The 25,013-nt window shown below is 66.0% G+C and overlaps 3 protein-coding genes across 3 annotated transcripts; all 3 read left to right on the top strand.

Moving 5' to 3' along the window:
- Positions 1-2,958: 2,958 nt before the first annotated feature.
- LOC103168716 (IgGFc-binding protein-like) lies at positions 2,959-12,645 on the top strand. Its single transcript, XM_039912166.1, has 15 exons — positions 2,959-3,130; positions 3,288-3,646; positions 4,011-4,595; positions 4,696-5,427; positions 5,920-6,141; positions 6,223-6,817; positions 7,045-7,628; positions 7,930-8,500; positions 8,817-9,016; positions 9,261-9,402; positions 9,625-9,986; positions 10,545-11,112; positions 11,606-12,183; positions 12,306-12,594; positions 12,632-12,645. The coding sequence occupies exons 1-15, from the start codon at positions 2,959-2,961 to the stop codon at positions 12,643-12,645; spliced, it is 5,973 nt and encodes a 1,990-aa protein (XP_039768100.1).
- Positions 12,646-13,132: 487 nt separating this feature from the next.
- On the top strand, positions 13,133-16,424 carry LOC114812118 (IgGFc-binding protein-like). Its single transcript, XM_039912165.1, has 4 exons — positions 13,133-13,586; positions 13,855-14,413; positions 14,609-15,201; positions 16,023-16,424. Exons 2-4 carry the CDS (start codon positions 13,867-13,869, stop codon positions 16,422-16,424), a joined length of 1,542 nt encoding a protein of 513 aa, XP_039768099.1. The 5' UTR covers positions 13,133-13,586; positions 13,855-13,866.
- Positions 16,425-19,839: 3,415 nt separating this feature from the next.
- LOC103167117 (TYRO protein tyrosine kinase-binding protein-like) lies at positions 19,840-21,911 on the top strand. The gene is made up of 6 exons (XM_029065360.2): positions 19,840-19,990; positions 20,308-20,328; positions 20,424-20,450; positions 20,738-20,887; positions 21,215-21,258; positions 21,689-21,911. The coding sequence occupies exons 2-6, from the start codon at positions 20,322-20,324 to the stop codon at positions 21,746-21,748; spliced, it is 288 nt and encodes a 95-aa protein (XP_028921193.1). The 5' UTR covers positions 19,840-19,990; positions 20,308-20,321; the 3' UTR covers positions 21,749-21,911.
- Positions 21,912-25,013: the final 3,102 nt, after the last annotated feature.

Genomic DNA, 25,013 nt, shown 5'->3' with positions numbered 1-25,013 from the left:
GCTGACCGCCCCCTCGGCCACGTCAGCGTTGGCTCCTGCTCCCCCCTTCCTCCGGGCCCGGATCACAGGGAGCCGACACCCTCCCCCCGCGCGTGGTCCCGCCCACCCACATATACCCCGGCCCCCATCCCCAGCTCGGGCTCACTCCGTTTGCGGTGGCGGCCGCAGGTGGGTCCGGCTCAAGGCGGGGGGGGGGTTGGGTTCGGTTCGAGTCCGGTTCGGAGGCGGGGCAGGACGAGGGTAGGAGCTGGAACCGTGAGGGGGGCAGTGGAGAGAAGTTTCCATCCCGCCAAGAAGGGGAAAAGAGCCTCGGGGGCCAGGCAGGTGCCCGGCGGCCCATCAGCTCACCCTAGGCGGAGCGGGAGCGGGAGTGAGCAAGTAGGGATCGATCGTATTTATGGACCTCCGACTTTGAGCAGAGCACTGTATTACGCGCTTGGGAGAGTACGATATAACAGAGTTGGTAGACGCGAACCCTGCCCACAACGGGTTTACAGTTTAGAGAGGAAGACAGACGTTAATATAAATCGGTGAATTACGGATATGGACATAAGTGCTGTGGGACTGAAGAAGGATGAGAAAAGAGCCAATCCATGTGCAAGGGCGAGGCAGAAGGGAGTGAGAGAAGAGGAAATGAGGGCTTAGTCAGGGAAGGCCTCTTGGAGATGTGCCTTCAGTAAGGTTCTGTCGGATGAGAAGAGGGAGGGCGTTCCAGGCCAGAGGCAGGACGTGGGCGAGAGGTTGGAGGCAACATAGGCGAGACCGCGGTCCAGTGAGTAAGGTGGCACTGGTGTGCTGGCTGGGTTGTAGTAGGAGAGCAGCGAGGTGAGGGAGAAGGGGGCAAGGTGATTGTGTGCTTGAAAGCCGATGGTGAGTAGTTTCTGTCCGATGAGGAGGTGGATGGAGGGGGATGAGAGTTGGAAGTTCACGGGTCTGAGGGCCTGATGAAGGTATTTGTTAAGAGCTTATTGTGTGCCAGGCACTGTTCTAAACGCTGGAGTGGATAGAAGTAAATCGGGTTGGACACAGTCTCTGTCCCATGTGGGGCTTCCAGTCTCAATCCCCATTTTACAGATGAGGTAACTGAGGCCCAGAGAAGTGAAGTGACCTGCTCAAGGTCACGTAGCAGACAAGTGGTGGACCTGGGATTAGAACCCATGACCTTCTGACTCCCAGGCCCGTGCTCTATCCACTACACCATGCTGCTTCATATCACCCGCCACCCCCTGCCCGTGTGTCACTGTACCTGGGCCCGGCAGAGACTCGGGTTAGGGTGGGCAGAGCCTAATCGGAGCAGAGCTTGGACAGAAAGCATGGGAATAAAGGGGATGGAAGGAAGGGGGTTATGAAGGAGAAGAGGTGCTTTCCGAAGCCCTCTGTAGAGTGCTCTGCACGTGAAAAGCACTCATCCAATACGATTGATTGACTGGCTGAAAAGGGGCCTTTGATCTTTTGGAGCCGTCGGTACAGATTCCACGATATCGGAGCCGACTACGTGCTAATCACAAATTCATAGTATTTAAATGAGTCCTCCTACCCCGCTTCCCTCTCCAGCAAGGCCCTCGCCTCCGAGCCCGCCATGGCCGCCACCCTGAGGTTGATTTTATGGACCTCGCTCTCAGGCCTTTGCGGTGAGTGTAAGGATTCCGGGCCTGTACCCCCCGCCCTCCTGGCCCCTCTCCTGGCTCTCTCAAGCCCCGTCCACTCGGGCCACTCCCTTCTAACCCTTTCCATCCTGCTCGTCCCACCCCACCCCCCCCGCCCCCTTCTCCCTGCGCTGCTTTCAGACATCCCACCCCACATTTCGGGCTCATCCCTCTCCTGCCCCGCTCTCCCACTCACCCCTTTGCCGCCCCCCGACCCCGGCTCCTCCCCGCCACCCCGTTCCTTCGCTCCTCACAGGCCCCTGCGCCACTCAGGCCTCGAAGGGCGACGAGTTCGTGGTGGTTTTTACCAAGAACGCTGAACCGGGTGGGGCGCCCCCCCGGCTCCAGCTCCTGGTCACCGCCCACCAGGACGGCTCCAACGTGACGGTCAGCGTCCGCAACGACTCCTTTCGGGCCGCCTGGACCGGGCGCGCCGGCCACACGGTGACCCTGGCCTTGCCCTCCCACACCGAGATGCGGCAGGACGGCCGATTCGATTGCACCGTCGTGGTCCGGGCGCAGGGTCCGATCACCATCATGGCGCTGTACCAGCTACGTGGCAGGGCGGCCGCCACAATGCTGCTGCCCGTGAGCGCGCTGGGAACTGACTACGTGGTGGTCACCCCGTCGGATCCGCTTTCCTGGGGCCCCAGGCACTTCTCCATAGTGGCGGGCGAGGCGGGGGCCACCGTGGACGTCCTGCTGCGGAACACGGTCCTGCAAGGCAAGAAGCTCTACCCGGCGGGCAGCCGCCTGGCGCTGCCCCTGGCCCCCTACGAGGCCGTGCAGCTGCGGAGCGAGGGGGACCTGTCGGAGACGCGCGTGACCGGCCGACCGGCCGGTGGCCGTGTTCGCCGGCCGCGGGTGCGCGCCCCAGCGTACCGGCTGCGACCCCACGTTCGAGCAGCTGCAGCCCGTGGCCGGCTGGGGACGCACGTTCGTGCTGGGGCCCACCCCGCTCTCGGACTCCCGGGACGTGGTCTACGTGGCAGCCACGCCCCAGAAGCACGCGAAGCTGGAGATCCTTCCCGTCCGGAAGGGGGGCTTTCCCGCCGTCCAGCTCCTGCGGCCGGGGCAGGTGGTGTCGCTGCCGCTGGAGCCCGGGCAACCGATCTTGCTGACGGGCAGCACGCGGATCCAGGTGCTCCTGGCGGGCAGCGCGGCCGTGCCCAAGGGTCGCCACTCGGGGGTCTTCCTGGCCCGGGTGCCCGACGTCGACCGCTACTGCCGGGCGCTGCCCGTCTGGGGCGTCACCGGCTTCAGCGGCTCTGTGGCCGGGGCCACGCTGTCCGAGGCGGCTGCGAGTCTGCGGATGGACGGGAGGCAGCTGGACGGCTGGACCGTCGTCGGGAACACGGGCTACTCCTGGGGCCACAGGCACTACGGGCCCGGGAAGCACCAGCTGGCGCTGCAAAAGTCCGGCTTCGGGGGCCTGAACGTGGCGGTGGGACAGGGCAGCGCTTACGGGACGGCCATCGGTTGCGGTAGGTCCTGGAGACGGGCGCGGGGCGGGGCGCGGCGGCCGGCCCGAGGGAGCCCGGGCGCGGGGAGAAGGCGGAGGCTCGGGCCGCGGGGTCTGGGCGCAGGGAGCTTTAGAGCCGGGCCGCGGTCCCCATCACCTGGTCTCCCGGTTCCCGACAGCCCCGGGGCCCACCGGCTGCGGGCACGCGCGCTGCCGCTTCCGGCGCTGCCTACCGGGCCAGCAGTGCCGCCGGCGGAGACGGAGGCAGGGCTATACCTGGACCGCAGAGTCCTGGTGCTGGGCGCAGGGGGCTCTCTACTATCGCACGTTCGACGGCAAAACCTTCCAGTTCAGAGGCAACTGCAGCTACGTCATGGTTGAGTCCGACGGCCGCGGGTCCCCGACTCCCCCGTTCCTGCTGGAGACGTCGACCGACCGGCTCGGGGATTCTCGGGCCTATTCCTTCAGCCGCTCCTTCACGCTCCGGCTGTACGGGCACAAGTTGTCGGCCTCCCGCTACGAGCCCGGACTGGTCCGGGTGAGAAGCCGCCGCTCCCCCTCTTCCCCGCGACCTCTCCTTACTTCCCGCCTGGGCTGCCGCCCTCATTCTCTTCTAGCCCTCAGGCCCTCCACTCTCCTCCTTCAGCCCTCCGCTCCCTGCCAGGCTTCAGGCCCTCCTTTCCCCCTGGAGGCGCTGCCGCTGCCCCTCCTCTACCTATGTGATTCCTCCTCCACCCGGACTCCCCAGCCCCTTTCCCTTCCTCCCCTCAGTCCCTTCCCCAGTTCCACCTTACTCCTGACAGGGCCCAAATCCCTCCCAGCCCTCAGTCTCCACTCCACCGCCGACCACCCTGTTGTTTCTCGCTCCTCCCTCCCTCATAATCTCCGCCCACCGACCCCAGCTAGACGGCCAGCTGTCCGGGCTCCCGGTGTCCCTGCCCGATGCGCAGCTGACTGTGACCCAGCACGGCCGCTCCCTCCTACTGGTCACGAACTTCGCGCTGCGCCTGATCTTTGACTGGGACGCCTGGCTTGGGGTCCGCCTGCCCAGCAACATATACCGCGGTCGGGTGTCGGGCCTCTGCGGGAACCTGGACGGCAACAGCAGCAACGACCAGGTCACCCCGGCCGGAGTCCCCGCCCCGAAGACCGAGGACTTCGCTGGGAGCTGGCGTGTGCCCGGGTTGCCCAGCGAGGACCAGTGCTACGAGAACTGCTCGTGCCCGGAGTGTCCGCAGGCTCAGGAGCGCGAATACCGGGCCCGCGAGCTCTGCGGGGCCCTGAACCACCCCAGCGGCCCCTTCGCCGCCTGCCACGGCCTGGTGTCGCCCGCCGGCTTCCGCCAAAACTGCATCCGCGACCTGTGCGCCGCCGGTCGCCACCAACCCACGCTCTGCCGCGCCTTCACCGCCTACGCCCTGGCCTGCCAGGAGGCGGGAATCGCTCTGGGGACGTGGAGGGAGCAGACCCGGTGCCGTGAGTGTGGAGCAAGGGGAGGAGGGGGAGCGCTGCGGGAGGGAGGGTGCGGGGTCCGCGTGGCCGGAGGGGCCGGGGGGGATGACGCCCCCCTTCTCCCCTCCCCGGCAGCTCTCTTCTGCCCCCCCCGACAGCGACTACGAGCCCTGCGGAGACCCCTGCGTGCCCACGTGCGCGGACCCCTACCCCGGCTCCTGTGCGGGCCGGTGCGTGGAGCGGTGCCGCTGCCGGCCCGGGCTGCTGTTGAACCGGGGCCGCTGCGTGCCCCCGGCCCAGTGCGGCTGCCAGCACAAGGGGCAGGCCCTGCCGCCGGGCGCCCAGTTCTGGGAGGACGCCGCTTGCTCGCGCCGCTGCCGCTGCCACCCGGACACCCGCACCGTGGAGTGCGAACCGGGAGCCTGCCAGCCGGGGCAGGCGTGCGGGGTCCGCGGCGGGCTGCGGGGCTGCTACCCCATCCGATGGGCCACCTGCTCGTCGCCCGGGGACCCGCACTACATCAGCTTCGACGGCCGCGCCTTCGCCTTCCACAACCCCTGCGGCACCTACCTGCTGGCCGGGGTGGAGGGGGTCGGGAGGAAGGGCCGGGCCTCGGGCGGGCCCGGGAGCGAGGCTCGGGGGGGACCCCGGGGCGGGCCCGGGAGGAAGGGTGAGGGCCGAGCCCGGACTGAGCGCGGGCCAGCCAGCAAGGGTGACGGGCGAGCCCGGCCTAAGGCCGGACCCGGGGCCAAGGATGGGGACGGAGCGGATGGCGGAGTGGCGAGCAAGATCGAGGGCCGAGCCCGACCTCAGGGCGGGGGCGCGGTCAGGGGCGGGAGCGGAACCCGGTCTAAGGGCGGGGGCGCGGTCAGGGGCGGGGGCGGAGCCCGGACTAGGGGCGGGGGCGCGGTCAGGGGCGGGGGCGGAGGCGCGGTCAGGGGCGGGGGCGCGGTCAGGGGCGGGGGCGGAGGCGCGGTCAGGGGCGGGGGCGCGGTCAGGGGCGGGGGCGCGGTCAGGGGCGGGGACGGAGCCCGGACTAGGGGCGGGGGCGCGGTCAGGGGCGGGGGCGGAGGCGCGGTCAGGGGCGGGGGCGCGGTCAGGGGCGGGGGCGGAGGCGCGGTCAGGGGCGGGGGCGCGGTCAGGGGCGGGGGCGGAGGCGCGGTCAGGGGCGGGGGCGCGGTCAGGGGCGGGGACGGAGCCCGGACTAGGGGCGGGGGCGCGGTCAGGGGCGGGGGCGGAGGCGCGGTCAGGGGCGGGGGCGGAGCCCGGACTAGGGGCGGGGGCGGAGCCCGGACTAAGGATAGAGGCGGAGTCAAGGGAGGGCCTGAGAACACGGGTGGGGACGGAAATCGGACTCAGGGAGAATCCGAGGGCGGGATCCAGGGCGGGGTGTGGGGCGAGCCGTGGGTCGGGCGCGGCGCTTGGAGCGGGGTCCAGGGAGAGTCCGGCCTGCCCCTGGAGGATTTCCAGATTCTGTTGGACAGCAACCGAACCAGCGGGGACGCCTCCTCCCGCACCGTGCGGGTTCGCGTGTACGGGACCGAGGTGGCCATCAGTCACGAGCACCCGGGACGCATTCTGGTCCGTATCGGGTATCGCGGGGGCGGAGGGAGGGGTCGGGGCGGCAGCGCCGCGGAGTGACCCACCCTCGTCCCTCTGCAGCTGAACGGCTCGCCGACCCACCTGCCCTACCTGCCCAACGACCTTCCGCTGACCGTGCACCGCGTCGGCTTCCTGGCCGAGCTGCGGACCGGCTTCGACCTCATCGTGACCTTCGACTGGAGCAACCAGGTGCGGGTGTCGGTGCCGGTGGCCTACGAGGGGGCCCTGCGCGGGCTCTGCGGGGACCTGGACGGAAACCCGGGCAACGACCTGATCCCGCGCGGGGAACCCCGCGACCCCGCCTCCAAGCCGGACGACCCGGTCGCCTTCGCCGGGAGCTGGAGGGAGCCGGGGCCCGACGGACAGACCTGCGCGGAGCCCGTGGTGCGGCCGGCCGCCTGTCCGAACCCGGAGGCCGCGGAGAGGGCCCAGCGGCAGAGCCCGGTCGCCTGCGGGCTCCTGGTGGACCCGAAAGGCCCCTTCCGAGACTGCCACGCCATGCACGACCCGGACCCTGCCTTCCGCCGCTGTACCTACTTAAGCTGCTCGGAGCCTCGGGATCCCGACCGCGTGTGCCAAGAACTGGCTCACTACACCTCCGTCTGCCAGCTCGCCGGCAGGCGCGTCGACCCCTGGCGCTCCGGCTCCTTCTGCGGTGAGTCCGGGCCGGGGCTGGGGTGCTGGGGGGCGGCGGGGATGAAGGGTCGAGGGGCGGGAGGACGGCGGGACGGAGGGGCTGGGATGGAGCTGGACCCCCTTGGCTGTCTCCGCCAGACTGCCTGTTGGCCTCATGCCCACCTGCCCCCTGCCGCCTCGTCCCCCGCCCCCTGGCCCCCGGGCTCCCTGGCCTCCGACGCCAGCGGATCCTCTTCCCCGCCGCAGGAATGCTCTGCCCCGTTCACAGCCACTACGACGTGTGCGGCTCGGGCTGCGAGGACACGTGCGGCTCCCCGTGGGCGCCCACGCCGTGCGCCCGACAATGCCGGGAGGGCTGCGTGTGCGACTCTGGGCACTTGCTCAGCGGCGACCAGTGCGTGGAGCCCAAGCAGTGCGGCTGCCTGCATGACGGCGTCTATTACGAGGCGGGATCCGAGTTCTACCCCGGGCCGCAGTGCACGCCGCGCTGCCGCTGCGGGGCCGGGGGGATGGTGGTCTGCGAGCCCTCGTCCTGCCGCCGGGGCGAGCGCTGCGTCGTGCAGGGCGGCGTCCCCGAGTGCCGCCCGCACGGCTCCATCTCCTGCTTCGTCCGGGGCCGCGGCCACCTCGTCACCTTCGACGGACGCGCCGTAGACATCCCCGAGCACCGGGCCTACGTCTTGGCCCAGGCCCCCGGACCCCAGCCCTTCACCGTCCGCCTCGGGCACGGCCGGCGCGGCCAGCGGGAGGGGCCGGCGACCCGGTGGGTGGAGCTGGAGATGGCTGGAAGCGTCCTGGTGCTGGAGGAGAAGCGGAGCGGAGTGATCGAGGCAGGGCGAGGCCGGGGGGCGGCGGGGGACCGGGGACCCGAGGGGCGGGGGGCTCCGCTGGGGATGGGGTGGGGCGAGGGTCTCGGGGCCCGACTGCGGGGAGATCGGATTAGGGGTCGGGGGGAGGGCTGGAGGCGACCGACGGCCCTGGAGGCGGGAGGCTGGGCCGGGGCCCGCACCTTCTTGGTCCCCAGCCCCCTCCCCGCCCCCCGCCCCCTTCCTCCTCCACCTCCCTCCATCGCCCCGTTCCCTTCCCTTCCTTCCCTCTAGCCCCCACGCCTCTCTTTTCCGTCCCCTCCAGATCGACGGGGTGACGCTGCCGCTGCCGCTCAGCCTGGCCGAGGGGTCGCTGCGGGCCTTCCCGCGGGGTCCAGCCACGGTGGTGCAGGAGGCGTCCGGGCTGGAGCTGGCCTACGACCTGGCCTGGCAGCTGGTCCTCACCGTGACCGGCGACTACCGCGGGCTCGTGCGCGGCCTTTGCGGCAGAGGCCACGAGCCCCATCGACCGGATCTGCCTAGCGGTACCCCGACCCCCGACTCCGGGACCTTACCGGAGGCCTGGGAGGTGGACGAGGGGGGTACGAAGCCCCCGACCACGGAGGTGCTGCCGGTCGAGCCCCCGGCCTGCTCCCGGGAGGACGAGGAGACGCTCCGGGGCCGGGACCACTGCGGCCTCCTCGCCGACCCCGGCGGCCCTTTCGCAGCCTGCCACGGTCACCTCAGCCCCGACGACCACGTCCGCGCATGCAGCCGTGACCTCTGCCGCCTGCCCCAGGCCGAGCGCCTGCTGTGCCTCGCGGCCCAAGGCTACGTCTCCGCCTGCCAGGCCGCCGGCGTCACCATGAGCCCCTGGAGGACGGAGACCTTCTGCCGTGAGTCCCGGGAGGGGAGCCGACCGGGGAGGGGGAGGGAGGAGAGGAGGGGACGGGGAAGCGGGGTTCCCCAGCCCCATCCGGGGGTCTCCGAGGCTCTCTCTTTGCCCGACTGTCTCTGGCTCTCCTGGCGACTGTCGCGGATTGTCTCTGGGCGTCTGGCCCATCCTATTTAAGTCTCAGTCTTCGTCTCCCCGAGTCTGTTCCCGCCTTGCGCCCCCAGAGTGCTCGCGGTGCCAGTGAGCCCCTTTCGGGCGCGGGGTTAACTCGCTTCGTGCCCAGTTCGTTGACCCGCTCCCCTCCCTCCCCCTCGCAGCCCCGACCGTGCTCCCCGACGGCCACTACGCGCTGTGCACGGAAACCGGCCTTCAGCTGTGTGCGACGCGGGAGGGCTGGGAGCCGGGGAAGGAGACGTGCTTCGAGGGCGTCCGGTGCGAGGAGGGGTGGTGGCTCAGCCAGGGGCGGTGCGTGCCTCCGGACCAGTGCGGCTGCTTCCACGACGGGAGATACTTCCTGGTGGGTCTGGGGGACCCGGCTCGGAAGGCGGGAGGGTTGGAGGCTTTGGGACCCTGGTCGGACTTGGGGCTGGGTGACCTGGGATTAGATTTAGGAATTAGGCCTCCCCGCCTCTTCGTGATGGGGGCCAGTGTCCACGGGTCCAGGACCTAGGGAAGGGAGGGGAGGGAGGAGAGGGAGATCGTTGGCGATTATAAACCCGAGAAGTGACGCCCGTCCTTCCCCACCGGTCTCTTCCTCCCAGCCCGACGAGAAGGTGCTGCTGCCCGGCTGTGAGCAGATGTGTGTCTGCACCCCGGGTCGCGGCGTCCGCTGCTCAGCGCACAGCTGCGAGCCGGGCACTGGCTGCCAGGTCAGCGATGGCGTTGTTCAGTGCGTCCAGCGAGGTCAGTGGAGTCGGGGACCGGGGAACCCCGGGGCTGGGGAATGGGAGCAGGCCGGGGGGTGGCCGGGGGTCGTGGCAAGGTGGGTCGGGGTTAGGGCTACGGGGCGGAGCTGGGGGTACCGCTGTGGGCCGGACAACTGGAGGGTGACTGATGTTGGGCTTCTTCCCTCCCACCCCACCCCACCCCACCCCGCCCCGCCCCGCCCTTTTTCCCCTCCTTCAGTTTCTCCTCCAGACCCCTGCCAGGGGATTCAGTGTGAAGTCGAGGAGGTGTGCGTGGCCGGCACGTGTCAGAAAGAGGATATGGCCACCTGTATGGCCTGGGGGGACCACCAATTTTCCACCTTCGACGGGAATACGTACAGCTTCCAGGGCCGATGTACCTACGTCCTGGCCTCGTTGCGCCTCCCCGAGGCGGGGTCGGGGCAGGGAGCCTCCCCGCCCTCGGCCCGGCTCACGCCCTTCACCATCCTCTTCAGGAACGGCCAACGCAGTAACGGGGCGTTGAGCGCTGAGTGGCAGACCGACGTTCAGCTCTTGAACCACACCGTGTCGCTGCAGCGCGAAGGCCGGACCTCGGTGATGGTCAGTCAGTCCGTCAGTCAGTACTATTTACTGAACGCTTAGTGTGTGCAGAGGAATAATAATAATGACCGTAATCACGGTATTTGTTAAGCGCCACCAGGGGTCAGGCACTGTACTAAGCTCTCGGGTGAAATCAAGCAAATCGAGGTGGACCCAGCCCCTGTCTCAATCCCCATTTTACGGATAAGGTAACTGAGGCCCAGAGAAGTGACTTGTCCCAGGTCACACAGCAGACAAGTGGTGGAGCCGGGATTAGAACCCATGATCTTCTGACGCCCGGACCTGTGCTCTATCCACTATGCCAAGCTGCTTCTCTTAGTATCGCACTAAGCGCTTGGGAGAATAAAAATAGAGCAAATAGACAGGTTCTCTGCCCGTGACGAGCTTCCAGTCTAGGGAGGAGCGCGAGGAGGAGGGGGAGCGGCGGGAGCGGGGAAAGGTGGAGGGTCAGGGGGAACAGCGGCCGGGGTCTCTCTCGCCATTCCAATTCCGGGGTGAGGCTAGAGGGGTCAGGGGAACAGGCCCTGCCCTGCCGGTCTGACTGTCCCCTGCCCTCAGCTGGACGGCATCTTGACGAAGCTGCCGGTGTCCCTGGCCTCGGGCGCAATCCGCCTGTCCCTCAGTGGCCGAAACATCATCTTGAAGACGAACGTGGGGCTGAGCGTCCTCTATCGCGGCTGGATCCTCATGGTCAGACTGGGCCTCCGGTACCGGGGCCGAACTCAAGGCCTGTGCGGGGACTTTAACGGGGATTCGAGCGACGACGTGATCTTGCCAGACGGGCGGTCGCACCCGGGGATAGAAGCCTGGGTGCGGGAGTGGAAGGTGGCCGACGACGACTCCTGCTCGGATGAATGTGAGCCGCATTGTTCGAGCTGCAGCCCGCAGGAAAAGCAGCTCTACGGCAGCCCCGGCTTCTGCGGGATCCTATCCACGGGCGTCCCCGGCCCCTTCGCCGGCTGCCACGCTGCCGTCCCGCCCGCCCAGTATGTGGAAAATTGCCTGTACTATGTTTGTTCAAACTGGGGCGCCCGCCAGATCCTGTGCCAGGCGTTGAGTAGGTACGCGGCAGAGTGCCAACGGACAGGGGCAACCCTGCAGGAGTGGAGGGAGATGGCCGGCTGCCGTGAGTTGAGACCCCCGGTTATTGGTCCCTGGCCTTCGGTCCCCCAACTCCTCCTCATCCCTCCCTTCTGCGCTTCTAGATTCCCGCCCCAAGTCTCATTTCCAAACCCCCGAGTTCCCGCCTCCAACCTCATCTCCCATTTCGCGGGTCCCCGCCCCCAGCCACACCTCCCATCCTCCAGTTCTCCACCCCCAGTCCCAGATCCTCCCCTCGCCCTAACCAGATCCAGACCCGACTCCCCGTCTAGTCTCCTTCTTGCCCCTCTGTCCCCTTCCCTCCTTTCTCCCTCCCTCTCTCTTCTTTCTCTCCCCTCCTCCTCCTCCTCCTCCTCCTCCTCCTCTTCCTCCTCCTCCTCCTCCTCCTCTTCCTCCTCCTCCTCTTCCTCCTCCTCTTCCTTCTCCCTGTCCCTCCACCCCTCTCTCCTTCACTCCCTTCTCCTTCCCCTCCCGATCCCCCACTGATCCGGCGCTGACCCCATCTCTCGGTCCCGCAGGTCTGTCCTGCCCTGCCCATAGCCACTACGAGCTCTGCGCCAGCTCCTGCCCAGCCAGCTGTTCCTCTCTGCGCCCGGCCGAGACGTGCCCTCTGCCCTGCGCCGAACGCTGCCAGTGCGACGACGGATTCGTGGCGAGCGGGGATGACTGCGTCAGCCTCGACACCTGCGGCTGCTCCCACCATGGCCGCTACTACCAGCTGGGCCAGGAGTGGGCGACCAGCGGCTGCCGCGAGCGCTGCCAGTGTCCGGAGGGAGGTGGGAGTCAGGCCCGCTGCCAGCCGTGGGGCTGCGGCCCCCGGGAGCGCTGTGCCGTGCGCGACGGGGTGGTGGGCTGCCACGCGCTCTCCATGGTCCTCTGCAGCCTGGCCGGCGGCCAGCTGACCACCTTCGACGGGCGGCAGGCCGGGCTCACCGGAGGATGCTCGCTGCTCCTGGCCAGGCACTCGGGCCCGTCCGGAGGCAGGCTGCAGCCGTTTGCGGTGACCGTCGGCGGAGAGGCGGATGACTGGATCCTCGGCCTGGAGGTCGGGAACCGGAACTTGAAGGTGGAGCGCGGGGCACTGGACAGGCTGCAGGTGAGAGCGAGACTCGGCCCGGGGCTCCGGGCAGGTGGCATGCGCCGGCGGGGGGCAGGGGCCGGCGGGCGGGACGCCCGGACGCCAGGGGCCCCGGCCCCCTCATCCCTCTCCTCCCTCAGGTGGACGGCGAGACGGTCTTCCTGCCCGTGTCCGACCCCGCCGGCTACCTGGCGTACCGCAGCGGTCAGGACCTGGTGCTCCTCACGGCCTTCGACCTTCACCTGGCAGTGTCCGAGGGGTCGGGGCTGCTGCACGTGGAGGTGCCCGCCTCCTACCGCGGGGCCCTGGAGGGCCTGTGCGGGGACGGCGACGGGGACGCCGCGAACGACCTGGAGCCCGGGGCCGGGGACGAGGCGGGCCCGCGAGGGGACGCGGACTACGGGAAGGGGCCGCAATCTTTCGAGGAGAGTTGGCGGCTGAAGGAGGGGGCCTGCGAACCGAGCAGCGCCCAGGCGCTGAGCGACGAGGAGCAGGAGCGGCGGCGGGAGGGCCCCTGCTCGGTCGTGGCGGACCGCGAGGGGCCCCTGGCCGGCTGCCACGCCACCCTGGACCCCGACCCCTTCCTGCGAGCCTGCATCGAGGCCCGCCCCGGCCGGGGGGCCCCGGGGAAGGGGGAGCCGGAGCTGGTCTGCGACGCCATCGCCGCCTACGTGGCCGCGTGCCAGGGAGCAGGGGCGGAGCTGCAGGAGTGGAGGAGCCTCGCCCAGTGCGGTGAGGAGCCGGCGGGCGGCGGGCGGGGGGCGGGGGGTCGGGGCCGGCGGCCGCTCGGGGCGGCTGGGACCCCGGCTGCCCTTAACTCCGCCTTTCCCTCCCGGCAGACGTGACCTGCCCCCCGAACTCCCACTACGAGCTCCGCGGCGACGGCTGCCCGGTCACCTGCCGGGACCTGGCCCCGCCGGCGGGCTGCGTGTCCTCCCCCCCGCGAGGGCTGCGCCTGCGACACCGGCCACGTGCTGAGCGGGGCCGCCTGCGTCCTCCCCGCCGACTGCGGCTGTGTGCTCGACGGCCGCTACCACCCGCCCGACGGAGGCCCCTTCTACTCGGGCCCCGACTGCACCAAGCGCTGCTCGTGCGCGCCGGGGGGGTCTCTGGCCTGCGAGCCGTGGGCGTGCGAGGCCAAGGAGGAGTGCCAGCTGCAACAGGGCGCCTGGACCTGCCTCCCAGTGGGCCTCGACGGGCGCTGCACGATCGCCTCCGCTGCGCACGTCGTGTCCTTCGACGGCCGATCCTTCTCGGCCTGGGGGGCGTGCGGCTACACGCTGGCCCGCACCTGCTCCCCCGGCCCCGAGCCTTTTTCCATCGTCTTGCTGAAGGATAAGTTGGGGGACCCCGGAAGCCTGGTGATCACCGTAGCTGGAGTCTCGCTCACCCTCCACCGCAAGACCCCCTGGCTGGTGGAGGTGAGCCAAAGCTCTCCCCGGGCGCCCTGGTGCCCTTCCTCCCGGGTCCCCTCTCCTTGCCGACCCCCGGGCCCCGTCCTCCCGCCTCCCCTCTCCCTCTCGCTCCCTAGGTCCCCGTCCACCCAGATCCCCCTACCTACCCTGGTCCTCGGCCCTCCTGGGCTCCGTCTCCCCCCACTGACCCTCGGCCCCCGACCCCACTCCCCCGGCTGTCGTTCTCCCCTCCTGCCGGGCCCCGCCGCCGGCTCCCCGTCTCTCCCGCCCGCAGGTGGACGGCGAGATGGTGATACTGCCCCTGGAACTGAAGGAGGCCGGAGTGCTGGTCAACCAGGTGGGCGCAACGACGATGCTAAAATGGGAAGGTGGCGGGAAGCTGACCGACGCCGACGGCTTCATCCTGCTGCGGCTGTCGGGCGCCTACCGCGGCCGGGTCTGCGGCCTCTGCGGCAACTTCAACGAGGACCCGGGGGACGATCTGCTCCTGCCCGACGGCCAGCAGGCCAACGACCCGAAGCCCTTCACGGAGGCGTGGGCGCGGCCCGAGGCCGGGCAGGCCTGCCGGAGCCACTGTGGCGAGCGCTGCGGGTCCTGCTCCGGCGACGCGTATGAGGGGCCCCGGGCCTGCGGGCTCCTGGAGCTGCCGGACGGGCCCTTCGCCGCCTGCCACGCCCACGTGGCCCCGGCCCAGTTCGCGCAGCGCTGCGTGGAGGAGCTGTGCTCCACGGCCGGACACCCGAGCTCGCTCTGCCGCGGCCTCCACGCTTACGCCGTCGTGTGCCGCGGGGTGAGCGCCCCGCTCGGGCCTTGGAGGAACAGCACCTTCTGCCGTGAGCGCGCCCCCCGCCCACCCGCCCCTGCTTGGGAGGGAGGGGAGTGGGGGCGCCGGCCACCCGACTGCCGCCAGACCTCGAGCCGGAGGCTTGGGCTGGGCGGGGGGAGCGGGGAACGCGGCATCGGAGATGGGAAGAGTGCGGGTCCCCGATGCCCCGGACTGGCGGTCCCCAAACCCGACTGCCCCACAGCGGCAGACTGTCTGCCCCACAGCCGACCGGGGGAGGGGGCGGAGCTAGGGTGGGCTCAGACCCTCCTCCTGCCCGTTCCGGACCTGGAACTCACATACTTCAGACGGACCCTAAAGTGGACACATGCACAGCACACCGAGGTGGGACCATTCACACACGGACACCAAGGACACGCACGGAGTCATGAGATACAAACGTTGAGGCGGACACCGGATGCGCACGCACATACACACACACGCACTGAAGGACAGACAGACGCCCAGTTGAACAGACACTTCTGGACCCACCAACAACGGGATACCCACCTCCCCACGTCCCTCCTCCGTAAGCTTGCAGTGGGGCCGTGTGTCCTGGACCGCCCTTCACTCACGGCCGTTCCCTGCCCTCCCCCAGCTCTCAACTGCGCCCCGGGGACGCTGTCCACTCGCTGCCTGCGCCCTCAGGAGACCTTCTGCGCCTCGGCCGTCTTCCCGTCCTGGATCCCGACAGAGTGCTTCGAGGGCTGCGAGTGCCCCGGGGGGACCCTGGCCGAGGCCGGACTCTGCGTGCCCTCCTCCACCTGTGGCTGTATCCACCAGGGCCGCTACCTCCAGGTACCTCCGGGACCACGACCCCTCAGGGCCTGGCCCCCGCCCGCCGGTGACCAGCCTCTCCTCCTTCCCCTCAGGACTGACACTCCCCCTGCTCGGATCCGCCCCCAGCCCGCCTGTGACCACCCTCCCCCCACCCCAGGGAACAGCACTCCCCCTACTCCAGTCCCCGCCACCTCGCCGGTGGCCAATCGCTCCCTCCGGGACCTGCTCGGATCCACCCTTACCCCCGGACCCGCAAAAAGTCTCCGTCCATCAGGCCCGATCCCACCCAGCTTCTCTCCCCTCCCTCTTTCCTTCCCTCTTTCCCATCCCCCACCTCGGGCCATGCCGCGTCCCTCCGGCCCCAAACTCTCAGTATCTTTCCCCCAGCTTCCCCCCGGCTCCCGCCGCCGGTCCCGCACCCCCAGCGCCCCGCAGGGCCGGTTTAGTGAAGATGCAGGAGAAAACATCGCCAGGCACTACTAATATTAAGCAGGACACAGCTTTCCCGATAACCATCCCTGCCCCCTCCCACCGCCGCTTCTTCACTGACCCTCCTTGGTGACCATCCCGCTCCCTGGGAATCTTCTCTTCCTCCCCCTACCTAGGGCTCCCTGCCTTCCCGGTAGCCTTCTCAGTTCCCTGCTTTCTCTAGTGACCCTCCTCACTGATCATCCTCACCCTCACGGTGACCCTCCCCTCCCGCTTGATCTTCCCCACCCTGCCCGGTGATCATCCCTGTCGTGCCTCCCCCCCCCCAACTTCTCCACGACCCTCCCCTTCGACCATCCCCGCCCCACCCCGCGGTGGTCCCGGCCGCTCAGCGCGCACGTTGTCCGCAGATCGGGGAGGAGATCGTGAACGGTGACTGCACGGAGCGCTGCCGCTGCACCAAGGACTCCAACCTGCAGTGTGAGCGGCACCACTGTGAGCCCGGCGTCCTGTGTGGCCTGAGGGCCGGAGCCCGCGGCTGCCTGGTCCCCGAGGCCTCGTGCACCGTGGGGCGGCGGGGGAGTCAGCTGACGACGTTCACCGGCACCCAGGTGGCTCTGTCCTCCGGCGCCTTCCAGCTGGCCGCCCGCTGCCATGGCAACACCACGACCTGGTTCCGCTTGGTCAGCAAGGTCAAGCCCTGTGAGAAGGAAGCGATCCCCTTGCTCATCGCCTACGTGTTCGTGCCCGAGGGCTTAGTGGTGATGCAGCATGGACGGGGCATCTGGGTGAGCTCTCCCACCCCAACCTGAGGGTCCCACTCCCTCCGCCCCACCTCTCTTGGACCCAGGAGTCCCGGCCTCTCCTCCTCTTCCTCCTCCTCCTCGTCCGAGCACCTCCCTCCAAGGGCCGAGTCGTCGTAGTGATAATAGTAGCAATCGTAGTGGTAGGAGCCACAGAAGTGGAAGTAGCAACAGAAACAGTAATAGCGATAGGTATAACGGGGGAAGACTTAGTAGCGGTAGTCGTCATACTAGTAGTTGAAGCAGCGTGGTTTAGTGGAAAGAGCCCGGGCTTGAGAGCCAGAGGTCGTGAGTTCCAATCCTGCTCCTCCCCTTGTCAGCTGTGTGACTTTGGGCAAGTCGCTGCACTTCTCTGGGCCTCACTGACCTCACCTGGAAAATGGGGATTAAAGACGGTGAGCTCCATGTGGGACAATCGATTACCTTGTATCTACCTCAGTGCTTAGAACAGTGTTCGGCCCATAGTGAGCGCTTAACAAATGCCATCATTATTATTCAGCGCTTAGAACAGTGCTTGGCACATGGTAAGTGTCTAACAAATTCCACCATTGTTAGTGTTGGTAGTTTTAGTGATAGGAGTGGCAGTAACGGCAACCGAGCGCATTTATTGAGGGCTTACTGTGTGCAGTGCAGTCGGTCAGTCATCAGTCATATTTACTAAGCTCTTACTGTGTGCAGACCACTGTACTGAGAGCTTGGGAGAGTAGTGGTAGTGACTACAGTGGTTGTAGGCATAATAGTGGTGGTAAGGGTCATGCTGGTATTTATCTTCCTGCAGAAACTATCTGGGCATGTCACTCCCCTTCTTAAACACCTCCAGTGGTTGCCTATCAACCTCCGCTCCAAACAAAAACTCCTCACTCTAGGCTTCAAGGCTGTCCATCACCTTGCCCCTTCCTACCTCTCCTCCCTTCTCTCTTTCTACCGCCCACCCCGCACGCTCCGCTCCTCCGCCGCCCACCTCCTCACCGTCCCTCGGTCTCGCCTATCCCGCCGTCGACCCCTGGGCCACGTCCTCCCGCGGTCCTGGAACGCCCTCCCTCCTCACCTCCGCCAAACTCATTCTCTTCCCCTCTACAAAACCCTTCTTAAAAGTCTCCTCCTCCAAGAGGCCTTCCCAGACTGAGCTCCTCTTCTCCCTCTACTCCCTCTACCGCCCCCCCCTTCACCTCTCCATAGCTTAACCCTCTTTTCCCCCCATTTCCCTCTGCTCCTCCCCCTCTCCCTTCCCATCCCCTCAGCACTGTACTCGTCCGCTCGACTGTATATATTTTCATTACCCTATTTATTTTGTTAATGAAATGTACATCGCCTTGATTCTATTTAGTTGTCATTGTTTTTACGAGATGTTCTTCCCCTTGACTCTATTTATCGCCATCGTTCTCGTCTGTCTCCCCCGATTAGACTGTAAGCCCGTCAAAGGGCAGGGACTGTCTCTGTCTGTTGCCGACTTGTTCATTCCAAGCGCTTAGTCCAGTGCTCTGCACATAGTAAGCGCTCAATAAATATTATTGAATGAATGAATGAATGTTAAGCGCTTACTATGTGCCATGCTCTGTTCTAAGAGCTGGGGTAGATACAAGGTAAATCGGGTTGTCCCTCGTGGGGCTCACGGTCTTAATTCCCATTTTCCAGATGAGGTCACCGAGGTACAGAGAAGTGAAGCGACTGGCCCCAAGTCACACAGATGCCAAGTGGCGGAGCCAGGATTAGAACCCGCGACCTCTGACTCCCAAGCCCGGGCTCTTTCATTCATTCATTCATTCATTCAATCGTATTTACTGAGCTCTTACTATTTGCAGAGCACCGTACTAAGCGCTTGGAATGGAGAATTCGGCGTCAGATAGAGACCAGCCCTGCCCAATGACGGGCTCACAGTCGAACCACTAAGCCATGCTGCTTTTCTAGTGGTATAATAGTAGTAGTCGTGGTGATGGTGGTCGGGGCAGTGGTGGTAAAAGTGGTTGGGCTGGTGGTGATAGTAGTAGTAGGTAATAGTAATAATAGTAGTTGTTGCTGAATGCCCCCCAGTGTAGTGCAGTGAACCGAGCGCTTGGGCAAGTGCTTCAGAATGAAGACACAACCCCTGCCCACAGCCGGCCTAAACCCTATTTAGGATTCGAGGGATCAAAGAACTGACCGTCCCCTCGGGAGGAGAGGAAGGAGAGAGCTAGGCCCCACCCTCTTCACCCCAGGCCGCACCTCCTCTCTCCCCGCGCTCCGTCCCGCCCCAGCCGAATGCGGGAGGTGGCGGGGATCCCGCGCCGGGCTGCGGACTGCGGGTGCGGGGCACGAGCCGGGACCGGGGAGCTTGCAGGAACCGACCCCCGGTCCCGCCCCGCCCCCAGGTCAACGGCCGGAACGTGACGCCCCCGACCTGGGTGTCCCCGTCCCTGTCCCTGAGCCTCGCCCCCGGAGGGGCCTTCGTGCTGCGCCAGATCGGGGGCGTCCGCGTGCAGCTCGGGGAGGCGCTGGAGATGGAAGTGTCCGTCCCGCTGAGCGCCAGCACTTCCCTCTGCGGCCTGTGCGGAGAAAACACGACCGAGACTCCCACGCTGGGCATGTGGTTGGCCAAGGACCTGCAGATTTGGTGAGACTGGGCACGAGGGGAGCGGGGCCTCAGGGGCCAAGACCAGCGAGGGGGTGGGAGATGAGGGGGGGCGAGAAGGACGGCGTCTTCTCTGCCAGCTGCCCCCGCCCACCCCTTTCTTCCTTCCCACCCTCCAGGATCGCTTTCACGCTCCGCCCCCATTTTGCCTCCACAGCTCGGTTTCTCTCAAGCAGCCCTGAGAAGCAGGGCCTAGCACCGATGAGGCGACGCCGCCGCCAGAGACGCCGCACCATGCCTCGCTAGACGATTCCTCCTCCAGTCGTGACCCCACTGGGCTACCACATCCCCTCCTCCAGCCGGGACTTCACCCGATTGCAACATCCCCTCCCCCAGCTGTGATCCCGCGGGACTGCAGCACCCCCTCCCCCAGTCGTGACCCCAGAGGGTTTCAGCACCGTCTCCCCGAGTAGCGACCCCACCCGACTGCAGGATCCCCTCCCCCCAGCCGTGACCCCACCCGACGGAAACATTCCCTCCCTCAGCGACGCAATAAAAGTGCAAGCCTGTGGAAATCTGGTCTTATTGGAGTTGGGAGCTTCGAATCCCCCTGCTCCGCTTCTCCCCTTCTCCTGTTGCCCCTCCGCCACTTCCCTTCCCTCTGTCCGTCTGCCACTTCCCTTTTCTGTAGGAACGTGGGCGCCTACCGTCCCCACCTCGCTCCCACTGCAGCTTCCTCTAGGCAGCCTGGCCCACACCCCGCCCCGCCTCCAGTCTGCCCGCATCTCATGGCGCATCGCAGAGGGAACTGGGAGGGCGGGCCTTCATCCTAGACTGTCCCTTTGACCCCCTCCTCCCGCCCCCCGAAGCCGAGTACTGCCCCTTCCCTCCCCGCGGCAGGGGGATGGCTGCCCTGGACCCGCGGCGGGCCGAGGGCGCTGGCGGGGCCCCCGGGAACCCATCTTATTGCAGAGCGCTCGGCGGGCTCTGAGCTTCGGGCCCCAGACCACATCCTGGAGAGAGCAGGGTGGGGCCGACGGCCGGGCCTGAGGGTTCGAGGGCGAGGGACAGCGGGGAGGAGTCCGGGACCCCTGACTCCGGACGAGAGCGGGCCCGGGTAGGGGGGAAGAGCTGCAGGAGGGGGAGGCCGGGGACGGGAGGTAGCCGGACCCCCTGAAATCCTGAAGGATCCCCTCCCCCAGATATGGTGTAACGCCTTCTGTCCGTTCGTCCGACCCACCGCTCTTCCTCTTTCTCGCACTTCCTGATCCCCCTGGGACTCCCGACATCACACGGCTCCGCGTCCCCACGGCCTCGGGATGAAGCCCGGATCTCCCCTTTTAGGCCTGCTCCTGGCTATGTTCGGTAAGGCCCGCGACTCCCGCCCCTGCCTCGGCCCCCACCGGATCCGCAGGGCTCATCTAACTTCTCCACCCCACCCCACCCCGCTTGTCCTTCAGGGAACGTCCGAGGGCAGTCTCAGAATGGTGAGTAAAGAAGACTCACCCCACCCCAGCCGGACCTGCCCCAGTCCGCGCCATCTCCTCGACTCCACCCTAACCGACCCTACCCCCCTGTCCCCGCCGCAGCCGACCTTTCTCCACCACCAACCAACCTTACTCGACCCTCCCTATCCCATCCGGCCTGCCGTTACTCACCGGCTCAGCTCGTACCCCACCATGCTTCGACAACGGGACCTGCCGATCCGCACTCCCCTGCGGCGAGAGCTTTCTCCCTCACAGCCCTGACCCTTCTCCCACCTACCCACCCCCAGCCTGCAGTGGGTGTTACCCGGTGACCCCAGGGGTCCTGGCCGGGATCATTCTGGGAGACCTCACCCTGACGCTGCTCATCGCTCTGGCCGTGTATTACCTGGCCAGAATGGTATCCCGGCCCCAGGGAGCTGCCGGAGCTGCCGGAGACGGTGAGAGCCAGGGTAACAGTCCGGGTCCCAGCCCGGGGTCCCAGCCCGGGACGGGATGTCGGACGTGGACGGAGGGAACCGCAACCCCGAATCCGCGGGAACCAGAGGGAGGAGGGGCAGCGGGACTGGGGGACGGGAGGGAGGAGGCGGGGGTCCCTGGTCAGGGGGATCAGATGCAGGAAGAATTAGCCGGGCTGGGGCGAGCTGGCCCCGAGGCTGAGGGAGAGCGAGGTTGGGGGCCCGGGTCCCTGGGTCTGCGGAGGCCAGGCCCTTAACTCATTGTGTCTCGTCTACGCTTGGCAATGGACCCCCTCAAATCGCCAACAGCTTCACGGAAACAGCGGACCACAGAGACCGAGTCGCACTATCAGGTCAGGTCCCCGCCCTCTGTGCCCCGTCCCTGCATCCCAGCTCTCCCACCTCAGTGCCCCAGACCTGCAGCCCGGTTTCACGCAGCCCTACCTTGCATTCTGGCCTCCCCACAACCCACCTCCTTCCTCGCAGCCTTCGCACTTCCTTCGCCCCCCACTGCCCCATTCCTGCACCCCGGTACCCCACCCCTACACCCTGGCCTCCCTGGCTCCACACTCTTGGCCCCCTTTCAGCACCCCACGACTATACCCCGGCTTCCGCTCCCGCGCACCCCCTGCCTGGACTCTCAGCGTCCCTCCTCAGTGCCCCATCCCTGTGTTCCATTCCCCCCGCCACTCAGCACCCCATTCCTGTACCCTCGACTTGCATCCTGGCTTCCCCCTGCCTGCCTCTCAGAGCCCTTCCTCAAAGATCACCGATTCCCTTCAGGAGCTGCAGGGCCAGAGATCTGACGTCTACAGCGACCTCAACACGCAGCGACGCTACTGACCCCGGCCCCCACGCCCCTCCCGTCGAGACCGGAGATCCGTCAGGAATCCTCACCAACCGCCCGGAGCCGTAGATGGACCCCTGCCCGCACGACCGCCGAACCCCCAGTACCCCACTAGTTGCCACTTGCTCCCGCGCCCCAATAAATGAATTTAAATAATTACTATTGTGGTATTTGTTAAGCGCTTAGTATGCGCCAGAGATGGTACTAAGCGCTGAGGTGGATGCAAACAAATCGGGTTGGATACAGTCCCTGTCCTAGTGGAACTCACAGTCTCAATCCTCATTTTACAGATGAGGTAACTGCGGCCCAGAGAAGTGAAGTGACTTGCCCAAGGTCACAAAGCAGACAAGTGGTGGAGCCGGAATTAGAACTCATGACCTTCTGACTCGCACGCCCGTGTCCCGGGAACAATGGCGTGTGCAGGTGAGGCTCGGAAGCTGGATCCAGGAGGCAGGGGGAGGGAGGCAAAGATTCTTGATGGGAGCTGGACGTGGGTGCCGGGGGAGGGGGGGTGGGGCGGGACCCAGGAACCTCTGAATGGGGAGGGGAGACTTTTCGCTGATCCCCAGCTGACGGTCCTCTGCACTGACTTCTGGCCCGTGGCCTGCTCGCCTCCCATCCCCAGTTTCCTGCCCCTCCGATCCCCCCTCCTTCTTCCCCTCCTCCCAGCGGCGGTCAACCCATTGAAAAAATTTCGGAGCAGAAGCCGAAGCCGCCAGGGCTTTTATGAAACAGGCTAGGAGAGCAGCAGCGTGGCTCAGTGGATAGAGCCTGGGCTTCGGAGTCAGAGGTCATGGGTTCGACTCCCGGCTCTGCCACTTGTCAGCTGTGTGACTGTGGGCAAGTCACTTAACTTCTCTGTGCCTCAGTTACCTCATCTGTAAAATGGGGGTTAACTGTGAGCCTCATGTGGGACCTGATTACCCCCTATCTCCCCCAGCGCTTAGAACAGTGCTCTGCACATAGTAAGCGCTTAACAAGCACGAATATTAATTAATTAATTAAGATTCTCACTCCAGGGAGGACCGTTTCGGGCGGGCGTCAGCCCTCGTCCCGGTGATTGAGTCCGTCAGCCCCCCAGGGCCCTCTGCGGGGAGATGACAGCTGGCAGAGTGGTCCCCGGGGCCGGATCCGGACTCGCATCCTCCGCCTTCCTCCTCATCCTTCTCTCGGGCCCTTTCCCCGCCCTGCCCGTTCCTGCCCTGAGCGCTCCCCGACCTCCCTGGCCCGTCCTCCGGGTGCAGAAGTAAACGGCGACCATGATGACCAGTGATCAGCGCGTCCTCAAGCACGAAGCCGATCATTAATGGAAGATTGAGTGGAGTACAGACACTGCAGAGGCCCGGGGAAGAGACTGACAGAGAGAAAGAGAGAGAGAGAGACAGTGAGACATACAGACAGAGAGAGCAGAATGGATATGGCAAATACAGGAGACAGATTCCAGCATTCATTTATTCATTCCATCAGTCGTATTTATTAAGCGCTTACTCTGTGCAGAGCACTGTACTAAGCACTTGGGAAAGTACAAGAAGCAGCGTGGCTCAGTGGAAAGAGCACGGGCTTTGGAGTCAGAGGTCATGGGCTCGAATCCCTGCTCGGCCACTTGTCAGCTGTGTGACTTTGGGCAAGTCACTTAACTTCTCGGTGCCTCAGTTACCTCATCTGTAAAATGGGGATGAAGACTGTGAGCCCCACGTAGGACAACCTGATTCCCGTGTCTACCCCAGCCCTTACAACAGTGCTCGGCACATAGTAAGCGCTTAACAAATACCAACATTATTATTATTATTATTACAATACAACAATAAACAGTGACATTCCCTGCACACAGAGCTCACAGTCTAAAGTGGGGAAGACAGACATCAATACAAATAAATGAAATTGCAGATAAATACATAAGGGCTGTGGAGCTTGTGGAAGCAGGGGGAAAGAGGGGGGAAAGAGGGGGAAAGAGCAAGTCAGAGTGACGCAGAAGGGAGTGCGAGATGAGGAAAAGTGGGGCTCAGTCTAGGAAGGCCTCTTGGAGAAGATATGCCTTCAACTAGGCTTTGAAGGTGGGGGAGAGTAACTTTCTGTCGGATTTGAGGAGGGAGCGCGTTCCAGGTGAGAGGCGGGATTTGTGCCAGGGGTCGGGGGCGAGACGGGCGAGATCGGGGCATAGTGAGAAGGTTAGCATTAGAGGAGCCAAGTATGCGGGTTGGATTGTAGGAGGAGAGAAGCAAGGTGAGGTAGGAGGGTGCAAGGAGATGGAGTGCTCTAAAGCCAATGCTGAGGAGTTTTTCTTTGATACGGAGGTGGATGGGCAACTACTGGAGATTTTTGAGGAGTGGGGTGACATGTCCTGAACGTTTGTGTAGGAAGATGATCCGGGCAGGGGAATGAAGTGTGGACTGGAGTGGGGAGAGACAGGAGGTTGGGAAGTCAGCAAGGAGGCTGATGCAGTAATCCAGGCGGGTTAGGATGAGTGACTGTATTGACGTGGTAGCAGTTTGAATGGAGAGGAAAGGGTGGATTAGAGACCAAGGGCTGTGGATATTTGCAGTTATTCAGCCCGTCAGGGTGCCATGCGCAGACACCAGAAAAAGAATCACATAGGGACCCACATAGTCCCACATAGGGGCCCACACTCGGTTGCCCCCATAGGGCCCCACGTGCACTCAAGGAGAGAGTCCCATCCACGGCCGCACATTCGGTTTAACCACACGCACTCACCCCCTCCCCTCCCTCCACATTCACAGCCTCGAGCGGTGGGCGCCGATCTCGGGGTGGGGAGTGTTGTCGCTCCCTGGGGCTCCCCCCTACCTCCCTCCCGCCCCCGGGGACCCCCAGAGCAGTGACTGTGCCCCCCTCCCCCAGAGCGAGTCACCGGGACCTGACTCACGGGCCGCCCCCGCGCCCCGCACCCACCCCCGCCCCCGCGCCCGCCGTGAGTCAGAGGGTTAGCCGGCTGGGGAAGGGGCGACACCGGGTCCTTACCTCCCAAGGTCTGAGCCGTCGCCCCTGGGGACGAGAAAGGGGGGGGCGGGGCCGTGAAGGGGCGGGGCCGAGCGGGGGTCCACCCCCCCAGCCCTCCGCGCAAAGTCACGGCCCCGGGGGAGGAGACGTGGAGAGCAGACACGGCGATACTTAGAGGCGCAGGGAGAGGGAGAGGCGGACAGGCGGAGATAAAGGACGCCGCGCTCAGAGGCAGGCTAAGGAGAGAGAAGAAGAAGGGAATGGGGCCTTGGGTGTTCTCTCTCTCTCTGGGTTTTTTTCGGTCTC

This window comes from Ornithorhynchus anatinus, chromosome 5 (genome assembly GCF_004115215.2).
Source record: "Ornithorhynchus anatinus isolate Pmale09 chromosome 5, mOrnAna1.pri.v4, whole genome shotgun sequence".
In the NCBI taxonomy this organism is placed as follows: Eukaryota; Metazoa; Chordata; class Mammalia; order Monotremata; family Ornithorhynchidae; genus Ornithorhynchus; species Ornithorhynchus anatinus.
Note: the sequence above shows the minus strand (reverse complement) of the source record. Positions and strands in the feature narration are given on the sequence as shown.

What these genes read in the sequence shown, in the direction of transcription:
- LOC114812118 (XM_039912165.1), top strand. Translation starts at nt 13,867, where the DNA reads ATGGTGATACTGCCCCTGGAACTGAAGGAGGCCGGAGTGCTGGTCAAC. An exon ending in GAGGAACAGCACCTTCTGCC is followed by an intron (nt 14,414 to 14,608) that starts GTGAGCGCGCCC and finishes ACTGCCCCACAG; the next exon opens with CGGCAGACTGTCTGCCCCAC. An exon ending in ACCAGGGCCGCTACCTCCAG is followed by an intron (nt 15,202 to 16,022) that starts GTACCTCCGGGA and finishes CGTTGTCCGCAG; the next exon opens with ATCGGGGAGGAGATCGTGAA.
- LOC103168716 (XM_039912166.1), top strand. Translation starts at nt 2,959, where the DNA reads ATGGACGGGAGGCAGCTGGACGGCTGGACCGTCGTCGGGAACACGGGC. An exon ending in CCCGGTGCCGTGAGTGTGGA is followed by an intron (nt 4,596 to 4,695) that starts GCAAGGGGAGGA and finishes CCTCCCCGGCAG; the next exon opens with CTCTCTTCTGCCCCCCCCGA. An exon ending in GCGCTCCGGCTCCTTCTGCG is followed by an intron (nt 6,818 to 7,044) that starts GTGAGTCCGGGC and finishes TCCCCGCCGCAG; the next exon opens with GAATGCTCTGCCCCGTTCAC.
- LOC103167117 (XM_029065360.2), top strand. An exon ending in CCGAGGGCAGTCTCAGAATG is followed by an intron (nt 20,451 to 20,737) that starts GTGAGTAAAGAA and finishes ACCCACCCCCAG; the next exon opens with CCTGCAGTGGGTGTTACCCG. An exon ending in TGCCGGAGCTGCCGGAGACG is followed by an intron (nt 20,888 to 21,214) that starts GTGAGAGCCAGG and finishes AATCGCCAACAG; the next exon opens with CTTCACGGAAACAGCGGACC.